This window comes from Poecilia reticulata, linkage group LG7, assembly GCF_000633615.1.
Source record: "Poecilia reticulata strain Guanapo linkage group LG7, Guppy_female_1.0+MT, whole genome shotgun sequence".
Classification (NCBI taxonomy): Eukaryota; Metazoa; Chordata; class Actinopteri; order Cyprinodontiformes; family Poeciliidae; genus Poecilia; species Poecilia reticulata.
Genome location: NC_024337.1, coordinates 28,815,734 through 28,829,628, shown reverse-complemented (window position 1 = coordinate 28,829,628; position 13,895 = coordinate 28,815,734). Strand labels below are relative to the sequence as shown.

At 38.3% G+C, this 13,895-nt stretch overlaps 1 protein-coding gene across 3 annotated transcripts; it reads right to left on the bottom strand.

Moving 5' to 3' along the window:
• Nucleotides 1–5,039: 5,039 nt before the first annotated feature.
• Nucleotides 5,040–13,595, bottom strand: prdm2a (PR domain containing 2, with ZNF domain a). 3 transcript variants are annotated; one of them, XM_008414775.2, is made up of 4 exons: nt 13,490–13,595; nt 12,224–12,282; nt 7,352–11,297; nt 5,040–6,898 (listed from the first exon to the last, which is right to left on the bottom strand). In XM_008414775.2, exon 3 carries the CDS (start codon nt 11,225–11,227, stop codon nt 7,382–7,384), a length of 3,846 nt encoding a protein of 1,281 aa, XP_008412997.1. In that variant the 5' UTR covers nt 11,228–11,297; nt 12,224–12,282; nt 13,490–13,595; the 3' UTR covers nt 5,040–6,898; nt 7,352–7,381. The 3 variants fall into 3 exon arrangements, with proteins under 3 accessions (XP_008412997.1, XP_008412998.1, XP_017161417.1); XM_008414776.2 differs by lacking the exon at nt 13,490–13,595 and adding an exon at nt 13,254–13,427; XM_017305928.1 differs by lacking the exon at nt 13,490–13,595 and adding an exon at nt 13,041–13,064.
• Between the last annotated feature and the right edge of the window lie 300 nt (nt 13,596–13,895).

Genomic DNA, 13,895 nt, shown 5'->3' with positions numbered 1-13,895 from the left:
GCCAATTAACCCAACAGTCTTTTTTTTTTTACAGGGTGCCCAAAACAATGCACCCATACATGCATGGATAAGTATGCAAACTTCACACAGAAAGCCCAGATGAAGAAAACTGCACCTGTGCACTCTGCAATTTAGAAATAATTTACTAAAGATCAAGTTTCAAAATGCCACGTCTTTCCAACTCCTTTGACAATGGGTGTATAATTGCTAATAATGACTCCATTTTGTTGCCTTCCGCGCTCTTCTATAACGAGATCACATGCACGCGACATTGTCACACCATGATTATATCTCACTGCATTTCTGTTTGTCATTCAACCCTAAAATGGTGTAAGCATGATGAAATTAACAAGTTGGAGATCAAAGGTTTCTCATCAGACTTGGGGGATAGATGCTTCTGTTTTGTTGCAGATCATCACTGATTTCGTGTCCTCACTTCCTTTCATAATTTCCTGGGAGAGTTCAACATCGCCGCAGGCTAAAAAAATCCTACGCCGCTTTTTTTCTTTTTTTCAGCATGCAAATGCAGCATCGCAGTTTGAAGTTCCAGCTCAGCTTGTGAGCTCTGGGAGATCCTCTACCTCCTGGCTCTGGATTGTCACTGTAGGTGCACTGGCACAGCTCAAATTCATGTGTCAGAAATCAGACAGCAAACTCCCTCTTACCCAAACAATTGCACCACTGAAATGCCACCTGGTGAGCATAATGCCTTTTAAAGCACAATCACAACAAATCCTTTAAAACTCAGCATTTACTTTTCCTCACTTCAATAACAAAGCAGGCCTCTCAAGTTATTTGGATATAGCATAGAAAAAAAACAACCTACAACAACAACAAAAAAAACAAAAAAAAAAAGAAATAAAGTCCAAACCTCTTTGTGATCATATATTGTGAAAGCACTAACAGCGTTTAAAGAGTAGCGGTATGAGCTCCACCAGAGGGGAGAACGAATCCAGAAGCCTTTCCACAGATCACACAGTAAATTAAAGCAGCTACGTTTGCATTTTATCGCAGCTACCACCATGACACAAGGGATGTGGCAATTAAAGCAATATGTCAGCACCTCTGACACTTGGAACTCCCTTCTCTGAGTAATGAAGAATCGTGAAAAAATATATATATATATTTTATCTAAACCCCAGAAGTTTGTCTGTAGTGATAGTTGATTTGCATTGCTGCCTGGTTTCCAATTAAAACCACATTCTCTCAGTGCTGCATGTTGCTGAACAATCACAATTAAGCAGAAATTACCTTCTCTGCTAATGATTTTACCGTGTTTGCAAATAGAGAACACACAAACCTCGCCTCTGATGGACAGACAGTCAGGAACAGCAGTCTGCTTTTGAAGGAATTAGCCATATACTATCATGAAGGTGCCATTTATGACTCAATTACAACAATTTCAAAATCAGCATTAATTAAAAAAAAATCCGTTAGGCACTTAATGCATGCAGAGCCTCTTGTGATGTTGATTACGAGTTGTACTTAATCTGTAAACTTAATGAAAACTAAGGTGCATTTATTCTGAAATGAGCAATAAAGTCAGACACTTAAAAACTTGTCAGTGCTACAACTGTAACTTTGCTAAATGTGCACCACACTGAAAGCACTGAGGTTCCTTACATGTCATTGTGAATTTAATGCTTATGTTGGATGTTCCGCTTTGTTCCATCATGTCAGCTAATGGCATTTTGAAGCTAGTTTACGCATGTTTGCATCCTATCAACATGAAGGCATCGTGTGCGAGTTTTAAAGTCGTTACTCTTCAGAGTTGCTTTACATGCTGCTCTCTATTTAGATCCATTCCAAATTTACATGATTAGGTTTTGGTTTTTTTTTTGTCCTGTAAGAAGTTCTGGCAACTACGTGTCATTGCAAACAAATTGCATTTGAACCGTTATGCAAGGCTTGGGTTTTTAAAAAGTCAGAACTCTTGAAAAAAGTTTATATCTCGAGTCTTTTTAAAATTAGACTGAAAGACATCTTTAAAAACCACTGACGAATGTACGGAATGATGAAATGTGGTACAAGACCTTGCAAAACACTTCATCGTTCTAATCTAAGCCTTCAATTTGTTTCAATTGAATTATCTATTAGACTGCCAGAGAGAACACAGTAAAGAAAAGTCTTTTTTTTTTTTTTTTTTAATACAGGGACTACACTGTGTTCATCTAATAAACTGACTAACAGTCTCCCTGGTCCTGCTAAAAACAAGGATCCTTGGAGCATGATGCTGCTTCTGCCATGTTTTGCACGGTTATTGATGTTCGGGGTAATATACGAAGGGATAATGGCCTCGTTGCAAAGATATAATTAAGAATATGTATTTTTATCATCTGAATAGAGAACCAAGACTTGGGTCATTATTTTAGGAAGGTGGCGACATGGTATGTCTGTTGTTTAAAGCTGGACAGAGGAAAGTCCAAATTAAGTCATTAATAAATCCAGCACAAAATGTAAAAATGAAACCTAGCAAACTGAGAATTCAAATTGTTCTGAAAACAAATTTGCTCTTTGAGGCAAATTTGTACAGATAAAGGTATGAAAAACCTACATACCTTTATCTGTACACAGTCATCCAAACTCTGGGTTCTCTCTCCGCTTTTCTCACAGGTTCTCTGTGCAGCTAAAACTATACTATGCCAGTCAGATAAGGCCACATTGCAAAATTAACTCGTGTGGGTTTCAACAAACACAAGAGTGTGTGGTGGGTGGAATTGTAAACATATGAAGAGGCTAGAGGCTAGCAAGTAGACAATAGCACTTGCTATTGTTTTAGAAAAGCAGTATCTTATACTGCATCTAAAATAATATACATGATGCTACATTAAATGCGTTGCAGTAAAAAACAAATCTGCGTTTCTTGCAAACTATATTTGAGAAACCTGGGACTCCTCTCACTCAAAATGAGACACCCGGTTTTAAAAAGTGTTTGGTTTTTTTGTTTGTTTTCCCAAATATTTTTCTCATACAGCAAGAGATTCATTTTTGATCATGAGAAAAGGTGCATGATGGATAAGTTTGTTGTACAACAATTTTGATTTCTCGGCACTGAAGCAACAGCGCAAGTCTTCTGTAAGGAAAAAAAAAAAGTACTACTTTCCCTTTCCTTTTTGCTCTTTGGGATTTTGCTTTGCTCTTTTGCCACATGCAACTTGTCTTTATTTAAACAGAACCTCAACCTCTGCCCCAGAGTACACCAACAAAACAAAAATTAAGCAACTATCTTGGTAAATAAATCTTAGTGGACAGTCAAAGGTCAAGGGCTGCAATTCAGTCATCAGAAGAAAATATGTGCACAGAAATTTCAAACGGACTCCAGGGAACGCATTTGACATTTTACAGAATTCATCCCGTTCTCACACAAATGTACATTAGCCTATGTTTTTTCCCTCTTTAAAATGGTCCTTTTATGTTGAACTCTTTGGAAACAAAAGAGATAACATGTTTTAAAAAGCCGCTCTGTTGCAGGATTCTTAATTGCTTTGCAGGAGAGCGAGTGACAGTGAGTTAGACCGTGTTTGCTCCTGTGTTCAGCTGAAATTGCCTCCCTCTCATTGTTTTGTCTTTTGTCAAACACCAGCATTAAGTGAAGAAGCAGCGGCATCTTACCATATCGGCTTTGTATTCATCACTGGACAAAGAGAGTGAGGAAACACTGCCCCCACCTGGCCATCATGTAACTTGTTGAAATATACCACTAATTTTATACAATAGTGGTTTTAAAAAGTGAGTATGGTTCAAAACATTTAGGTTTCAGTATATGAAAAAGCAATGTGGACGCTGGAAAGTCCAATCCTAAGCAAAGCATTAAACATTCATATCTGTAATGACTACATGGGAAGAAGAAAAAGGGAATAGCTGTTCATTTTTCAGCAGGTTTGTTTCAAACACTCAATTCAAACGTTTTGGGGGTATTTTTTTTCTAAATGTTGAACTTTGTTGACCATCACTTACCAATAATTTGGCTTCATGAAAGTGTCTTCTGTCCGTGTTGTTCACCAACCCTGGTCCTCAAGGCACACTGTCCTGCGTGTAGACGTTCCCCCGATTTTGACACACCTCACAACTCATTGCAGTTCAGCAAAACCCTGTTAATCAACCATTAATTGAAATCAGACGAATTGAAGCAGGAAAACTTCTAATACCTGAATGTCCAAAGTCGGTTTTATGCATGTTTTAGTTCTCTCTCTGGTAGCAATGCTGCGTTCCAGTTACCTCGGTTCCAATTAAGACGGAATTTCAACATGGCGACGTGTACCTGTTACAAAGATAATCTTAAACTTTATTTTCCACAAGCAAACACCACTTCTAGTTTGTTCAGTGTAGAGTTGTAGGCGCTACATGCAATGTGTGTCTTGTATAAACATGTGTCCACTAAATCTACTGTTGATGCTAGGAGCGGCTATATTAAAAAACAAAGACGACATTAAGTCTTAACCGGGAGTTGCTCCCAGTGGGAAATCTGAGCTCGGAGTTCCAGTTGATTTTTCCTCATGGGAAGTTGGCAATTGGGAAGCAGCGTAACTACCTACTCGGCATGCCAATGTTTTGCTCAGGCCTGCTAACGAGCCATCATTTGATTCAGTTGTGTTAAAACTGGGAGATGACTCCACGATGCATTTTTTTTAATCTCCTCTAAGGGTAGTTTTCTATTTTCTTGCACATCATTCTCTTTTGCTTTTTATATTAGAGCTTTTGAAATATTTGTACTTCTTCAATTAGGTTCACCACTCCAATAAATGTTAATTATTCTTCTAAATATTGTTAGGAACTACCCACTTTACTCTCAAATCATAGATGGACTATAACCTTTTGAGTCTTCATCTTTAAATGTATTTTTTTTTCACCATCAATGTTGTCTATGACTAAATATAGCTGCTATAATTTTGGACACACTCAACAAAAGATTTAATCAGAATCAGTAGCTTGTGCATTTTGACTTTTGGTTATAAGTCACACTACTTTGAACCCAGCTGAATTGGATGCTAATCCACATCAAAGAACATTTTCTTAACAGAGAATCACATCAACTCGTATTCAGTTGACGCTCAATTTATTTTTAACACTTGCTTGAAAAAAAAACAAAACAGCAACTTTAGTGCAAATCAAACAGGAATTATTCAAGAACATGATTTTTAAGTTATTAATAAATATACATGACTCAATTTACATTTTTAAAATGCTACAAGCACTTTTCACAGTTCAGCATCTGTCTCCCAATCTATTCTGTACATCCAACAGGTTTCAGTCAGAACCAAAGAAACACCAGGCCAAAAAAAATAAAAAAAAGAATTAACAGATACAGAGACTCTTATCAAGTTTCAGATTACAAAATTAATATTTAAATCTCACACAAAATAATTACCCTGTATAGCAGTTATTTTTCCAAACTTTTAGTTGATATCAGAAACAAAATCTTACATAAAAACAAATACTATTTGATTTAGGACACTGTGCAAGAAATGCATATATATATATATATATATATATATATATCACACAAGAATACCATCTCCCCAGCCAAAAACAATTTTTGAAAGTACAAACAAGTGAAGTGCTTGTGTGTTCGAGATGATAAACAATATTACATTTTCAATCACTGTAGGGATAACAAAACACTACAAAACAAATGTTTGATAAGTATTTCTGGGAAGATGTGCAAAACAAAGCATAAAGAAGAGCGTAAGTCAGATGAAAATGCACAGATGCCAAATATTGGGATTGGTTCAGTCAAACTAACTTCACATAATAGAAACACAGTACTTCTATTTGGGGTTGCGGTCCAAATGCATCAACTGGCAAGATTTCTCAGTTGTAGAGAATTTGTTTACATCAATCTGTAAATACATGAGAAAATACGCATTATCGCACTTAACTTAAAAGATGTTCATATGCTATACCCTCTGAACAAGAATTACACATAGCTCAGATGTGAAAGTAAATTTCAATAAGACAATGGTTTATAATTTGCTAAATAAATTCTTCGTCTGATAAACACTGAGAGATGATACACTTTCACTGTTGTCATGCTGTATTTTACCATTTTAAATAAATTTCATGGTACACAAGAGCATTCTACTCAAACTCATTTAGTAGCAGCGGGGCGTCAAAAAATGCCTTTAGCATTAATTTTAGTAAATATTATATTCACAGCAATTATGGAAAACCCACTACTCTGACTGTCATTCTAAAAATTAATGATTACAAAACATAGGTCTTAAGATATGAGGTTCAGGCCAAGGTTACATTATATTGTGCTACTGTTTAAAACTCAGGGTTTTTTTTTTGTATCTTCAGAAAAAAAATCTCCAAATGTACAATTTTCGAACAGTAGACATGCCTTCTCTTTATTCAGATTGCTGACCTTACCCCTCAGAGAAAAGCTTCATGATCAGATTCAGTATTGAAGTTGTATCAACATAATCCATGGTAAATATGTGTAGCGAGAGCAGAAGCTCACAGACAGCATGCAGTAAGAATTGAAATCAAAAGGCAACTGAGTACAAAGAAAAAGTGCAAATGCATGCCAGAAATGATTGCCACCTGCCATGCTCACTAAACCGCCCATCAAGAAGGAAATGCGAGGAGCTCAGTTCATCCTACTTCCTTTTCCAATTTGTAGCATGAAGCAGCCAGATTAACTTCAAGTGCAACTCCAAGCTATTGACACAGCAAGCTTATGCAACGAAGAATTCTTTTTTCCCCTCAAAATCTTAAGCTGCTAAAATGGCATTCACACATTCGCTCAAGTTCGCATTACGGGCCTGTTTTATCCGTTCTGTAATCAGTCATTTATTGTACAGTATAATGCAGTCTACAGGTCTACTGGGTTTCCAGTGTGATTACCAGTACTTTTCCCTGTAGGGTAACGCAGAGTGTTTCATACAGTGGAGTCCTGAAACGACAACAGAATACAGAATTAAAGTTATGAATGGAAAAACATAACAAATCATCAGGTTTTATGTACATTGCCCTTCACTCATAGCTTTACCCCGGAGAAAGAGTAAAAAATGCAACCAAAAAAACACAGAGAATGGTAAAAGCAAAAAAAAATAAAAGAAATCCCACAGCCAGAAAATGCCAGCAAAGAGGTACATCTTGTCACCAAGATTACTACTACTGGATCCTCTATGCTTATTTGGGAGTCATACCAGAAAAAGGTCTCGTTTGTTCAACCATCACAAATGTAACTATGTGGAATTAGCTAAAAGCCATTGGGCGTGGCAATATTATCTCAGAATTTTGAGAAAATTGATTCCAAACACACATCAACAGAGATGGATCACCAGACACAAAAATCAACCCTCCACTTTTCTGTCAATTATAATATTGGTACAAATGTATTTACCTGCACCATCCTGGAGGATTACTCATGTTCTCAAGCTGAGGTTTTCTGCTCAGGGCAGCCTTTAATGGCTCCAGATGCAACTTCTTCAGTCTGAGCAGCAGCAGATTCATCTGTCAGTGGGACACTCTGCGGAGGCTTCACAATAGTGATTTTAATGGGAATTCCTTTGATGGTGTGCTGCACTCTGCTGTACTGCCGCAGAGACGGGTTGAAAGTGCGAATGGGAACTTCTGCCAGCGTGGGCGCCTCTTGTTTGGGCTGTATGCTCTCCTTAATGATGATTTTACTTCGTTTGCTTGAGAAGACGGTTTGCACTGGGAGAATGGCAGGTCTCTTTGTAGAGCCAGATGTCTGGAGTCTTGTGTTATGCCGAGGCGGGGGTTGCAGTTTCTCTTTTAAATGGGAAACTCCTCGATGCGAGTGTTCGTTGTTCTCTTTCGTGAGAGAGATTCCTCCCTCTTTCCTTTTTTTCATCTCCTTGGGCTTTTTGGGGCAGACGGCCATGTGTTTGGTTCTGCTGCGGCGCATTGTGAACTCTCTGTTGCAGTGAGGGCAGACAAAGATTTCTACCTGTGCAGGTGACAGTTTGTTTGCTGAAGAAATTGACTTGTTTCTATGTGGCATAATCCTCTGGACAAACTTCTTCTTCCTTTTATTGAGTATTTTGATCTTGACTGGTGGCTCTTGATTTGGTTTGGACCGGTTTCCCTGACTGACTCTGACTGAAGTATTTAGTCCATTAGCAGAGTTTGTCGTAGACAAAACTCCATTCTGGGTTTTTGCAAAGTGGCGTAAGGGGACAGGATTTTTTCTAGGCGTGTATCGCTTCTTATCGCTTGCATTTGCACATGCCAAGATGTGCTTGTGCAGCTCTGGCATGTTGTCAAAGCTTTTCCCACACTTGGTGCACCGAATAGCTGTACTAAAGGTTTGTGGGATGTTGTGGGTGGTGAAGTTAGTAGCTGAAGCAAGTGACCCTGCAGGGGATCTGTTGTGGTAAGGAAAGGGAGGCGGCTTAAAGCTGGGATAATGCTGGTTTATGCCAAGACGAACATCAGGCCCTTTGATCTTACCTCCATCTGAAGTCATGATCTTAATTGTTGTAAAGAGCTCATCAGCAGTCGTGTCAACGTCGCATTCTTCCCTTTTGACAGATTTTTTTGATTCCTCTGGCGACTTTGTGACTGAAGGATCTGTATTGATTTTACTTGTGTTGTTGTAGTTCTGAGGTCTCAGTTTACCCTTTTCCTCTTCCGTGTATGAGCACTGCTGGCCAGGATGCAGTTCATTTTGATGCTGCTTCAGATTGCAAAGGTAGACAAATTCTTTTGTACATGCACTACAAACGTAGGTCTTTCCGACGCCGTGAAGACTCGATCGATGGTCAAGAAGCGCGGATGGCTTGCCAAACAGCAGCACGCAGAACTCACATTTGTAGGGCCATTCATCTGCATGGTCAGCCACATGATGACCAAGTTCTTTCATTGAATGGAAGAGTCTTTCACACACGTTGCAGATGAAATTCTTGGTGAAAGTCTGCTCCTCTGCATCAACTGCTGTCTCAGTTGAGGGTTCTTCTTCAGTTTTGTCAGGAGGAGGGGCAGGAGGTGTTTTAGGTGCAGTTTCACACATAGAAACAGACCCATTAGATACTTCGACTTTTTTTGTAGGAAGCTCCGCACTAACAAGTCCTAGACCAGGTTTTGAGTCTGCCACAGGAGGAGAATCAGACGTCACTGGGGTGTTAGACGTCAGGGCTACAGATTCTGGGATGGCAGGAGTGTCCACAGGTTGAGGGTCAGGTAAAGATGTGATCTGTTGTTGTTCTAATTGATTGATGACCATCTGAGTGGGTGCTAGAGGCTCAGCTGTATTCTCTTGTAAAGTTACTGCAGCTGGCACAATACTTCCTGGAGCTTCGAGAGCTATGGTGCACTCTATTAAGACAGTGTTGCTGGCTAATTTGAGTAGGGAATCATTTAAGGTTACAGTGGGTGGGAACGACACTTCTGACACAGGAGCAGATTCAACCATCGGTGGGTTGAGTGCAATCTGATCAGTGAGAAAGACGTGGCTAGGTAGATTCAGGGTTGGGTCAAGTGGCTGGGAGAGAGTGACAATGTTTGCAGAGTTGGCGGAGGCAAATGCAGTAGTTAAATCACACTGTGACGAATTTAAAGGATTTTCTGTGCAAATCACCAAGGGTTCTGGAGATATGTTTGGTGCAAGTAACTGGATTGGTTGGTTTGAGGGGTTGGAAAGAGACGGAGGTGGAGCCAAAACTGTGATCAACGAGGGAGCAGCAGGGAGTACAGTGTGAGTGACTGGAGAAGCAAATGCTATGGCGCACTGTGGAGGTGGTTCCAAGGCAAGAGGAGTAAGCGACGCAGGTGATCGAGTCAAAGAATTTGGGGGTAAGGTCAGTCCATAAACAAGTCCCTCAGCAAGATGCTCCAGTGGGTTCACAACATCCGAGCCCGTTACAAGAGTCAAGTCTGTAACTACAGGTGTTTCTGGATTCACGTGGCTTATTATTTGCTCCTCACTACTTATTAAGACCTTTTCTGCCACATTTGAATTTAAACCCTTAAACACAGGGTCAGATTCACCAGGGTTCTTTCTTTGTAAACTCAAATCTAGCGCAGCATCAGCTGATGCTTCATCTTCATTTCTTTTGACTGTATTAGAAAGATCCAGGGGTTGCTGGTTACACGGATTACCACCAGTCGCTGGGGCCCAACTCTCTGACAAAACGGGAATCCCTTCAGGCACAGCTACAGACTGAGTTGCATCATTATTCTCATTTCCTGTTTGTTGGACAGGCGAGTTACGCTGAGCATCAATCTGTCTTTTACTTCCGTCACAAAAATCTAACGGATCGGGCTCTCCTGTGTCTTCATTTGCTGCAAGAATTTGCTGTGAGGACCCAGTGGGAGAGCCAGTTCTTCTCCTAAACTTTCCAGTCCCAGAAGGTAGGACAGTGAGTGAAACAGGTGATGAAGACTTCTGTCCATCAGTGACGAGGGCAACTGTAGGTTTAAATCCCTCCTGTTTCTCAAGAAGCTGCTTAAGTTTTGGAGACAGGAACACAGTGCGTTCTTCCTGAACAATCTCTGATTCTGTATTCTGAGGGAACAGATTCTCAATCAATGATGACAAAAGTGATGATGAGGATGAAGACATGACCACCTCAGACTGCAGTTCAGTTTTAATCTGTGGTAGGAGAGGTGGTGTGGCGGTTCTTCTTTTGGACTGTTGTTGACCAGGTGCTTCTGCATCTGTGTTTAAAACTTGGCTAATCTGCGCAGGGCCCAAAATTAGGGTGTCCATTCCAACTAAAGTTGAGGACCCAGAGCGGATTTCCATTTCACAGTTATTTATTGTACTTGTTGATAGTATCTTTCCATCAATGTAAAAGCTAAGATTCTCTGAAATATTACTTGACACATCTAGCATATATTGCTCTGCTTGTTCTCCATTATTTTCCAAAACAGCAGTGGAAATTGTTTTCATGGCCTGTGTTTGTTGTTGAAAAGATTCACTTAGTAGAGCTTGAGGTATTTCCTCTTGTGCCAGCTTGGCATTTTCTTTCACTGTAGGATGCAGTTGGCTGTCAGGGATCCTGTCCTCCTCATACTGTCTGTTCATACTTATCTTCTCTGGAGATTTGCAAGGATGATGAACGTGCATGTGTCGTTCCAAGCCTTGTTTGCAGGTAAAACATCTGTTACAGTGCTGGCACACAAAAGCTTTTTTATCTGTATCTTCGATGGGGAGCTTGTGAGAGTATAAGTGCTCCCAGCTGATATCTAGTTGTTCTTGTGTATCCTCCCTGTCTCCACGTTCAGAGATGTACAAATGGGAAGAGTCTTCCATCCTGACTTGGCATATGTATATAGTTGTTTGATCGATGTTTTTCCACACAGGATAGCAGCAGCAGTCATACCTATTAAGATGATAAAGAAAATGCTAGAATTCAGAAGTGTGATACAGATCATTGAAGGATTGCATTAAATCAACTTTAGCAAAATAGAAAAGAAACAAGACTACGAGAAGCATTAGCAATAGGAAATATTAGCTGGCTAATGTCGTTTGTGAATCTAAACATCATTGACCTTTGTACCAGGTCAATCCTAAAAAGCTGAATGGACACAATTGGTTGTAGTAACACAACCAATCATAAATGCAATATGGTTAACAATGGCAAAGCCTTGCCATAATATACAAACAAGATTTAAGCAACATGCATCATATGTATTAATTCCAACGGAAAAAGGAATTTATAGAGGGAATAAAAAGCTGATTGAGATAAATATAAATAAGATATGGGAGACCTAATAATATACTTCAACCGTTAACGTCGTTGCTGTACCACATAGAAAAATTGTTTTACATGCCAGGAAAAAAATCTAACTAAACTTATATGTTAAGTTTACATCACAAATGCATCATATATTTCTGGAAAAATATCAAAACGTTAATCCAAAAGAAAATGTGCCTAAACTGATACAGTATTGGATTAAACTTAAAGTTTTCCTTTGCAAATATCACATCCCAAAATCAAATTAAATATTCAAATTCATTTTGTAAAGGAAAAAAGGCCAACAAAACCAACCTAGACTAGGTAAAAAATAAAAATAAATAAAAATACAAAACATAACTGAAAGTAGCAACAACTGTTATCAACATGTTCTTCAGTTTTGTATTAACTGTATTTACATTTTGTATTAAAATGTGTTTAATGATCTTTAACATTTATGTGTAATGGAACAGCAACTACAGAGGAATACCTTTTATAGAACTACACTTCTTATTTACAAATGTTTTTTTGAAAGTTGGTAAGGTTAATTTAAATATTTAAGACTGGCTTACCATTTTCACCACAAGGTTAGAATGGGTTTGTGGAGATGCAGATTTTTGCTGAGGTTTTTCTGTTGGGGAAAAAAACAACATGTAAATGGTTGAAAGGAAAACTGATCATTACTGTATGCTCCCACAAAACAAAAAGCACAATGTGATAATTAGCAATGAGGTGAAAGCGAATGATACAAGTAGTTCCTCCTAACAGACAGGAACAGAAAAAATAAAGCACATTAGAGGATAACAGAACAGAAAATTCTCTTGAGAATACTACCTAGATATCCTTAAACATTATTTAAATGTCTTTTATATCAATAGTTATAAAATACTAGCAAAATATACAGTTGACAATAGGGCGGTGGATTTTGACATAAACCTTATGTTCTACGACAAAATGGCAGGCCTGTCGTGTCTTATTTGTTCTCCCATGAATCTTGTTTGAAAAACAAATGCCAATTTAAATACATAAAAAGGCTAAATCTAACTTGTCACTAATTCGAAACACGCTTTTCCAAAAACATACGTTTAAAAATGTATATTTCGCATAGTTATGCACACAATGCAGCGTTTAAGTACATAAAGACACAAGATGACATGTAAACAAAGACTTTTTAAATAGATGTACATTTCCGTTATATTTACAGCACAATAATCCGGTGAATTCTTGTACAAGAGAGGCACTATTAAATATATTAGCAGAATCTATATCATTCAAGGGCCTACTGTAATGAATTAGTAGAAGCTATTTTAAAATATTCGGTTTCTATTTTAATTACTGTAGGTCTTAACAGGTCTTTTTTTTTTTTTTTTTTTTAACACTACCACGTACATGCCGATAAATAACAGTTGTCTTATTTTAATAAGTTAAAGGCAGACAGGCGATGAGGTGCGCCTCCCCTGGTTCGGTGACGCTTCCCCGTCCTTGCTCCATTGCTAACAGCTCACACAACACGTCGTCACATTTACTCTGGCTACAGAGCCAGCTAGCTCCTCTAAATTTAAGGTCAACTAGATTTACGAACGCAAGCCTTTAACTATTTACCGAGCAGAATGAAGACACCAAGAAATTACTAAACTGACGTCTTCGAACAAAGCCTCATACACCATTTAAAAAAAGGGAGTTGTTATCGACCGCTGTGTCCGCATCTACCGATAGCTACAATGCTATTGCTAGCTTGTTAGCTTTTGCCAAGAATTAAAACCAAATGTTAACCGCGACAGCCTCAAGTACAGCTTGGTGAATAAAATTTGAAAGAAAAAGAAGGTCTTTAAACATACACGTTGCTTCCAAAGTTCCAGAAAGGTTTGAAACAGTCCTGTTGTGCACCTTGTAGACAGCTGTTTTTTCACTTTACTCTATCAACAAAATTCCGGCGTTCTGATTGGACAGAGAATTAGGATGTCAAAATTTAACCAATCAGTGAGAGTCTTCTTAAAGTTGAATTTTTAAAAGGACAAAAAGACTGTTCTTTTAAAGATTGTTCTTCCGAATAAAATACACCTAAACTATTATTGTGGTGTGTGAATATAATCATTTTATTATTATAGAATTAAAATTATGTTTTTAAAATAATGTTTTTGAATACGGAAAACCTAGATCGTCAAGCAAATGTAAATACTTGTTTAAAACCTAAGATGGTTTTACAATGTCTGCTATCTTTTTTATTAACTTTTCTTATCCGAC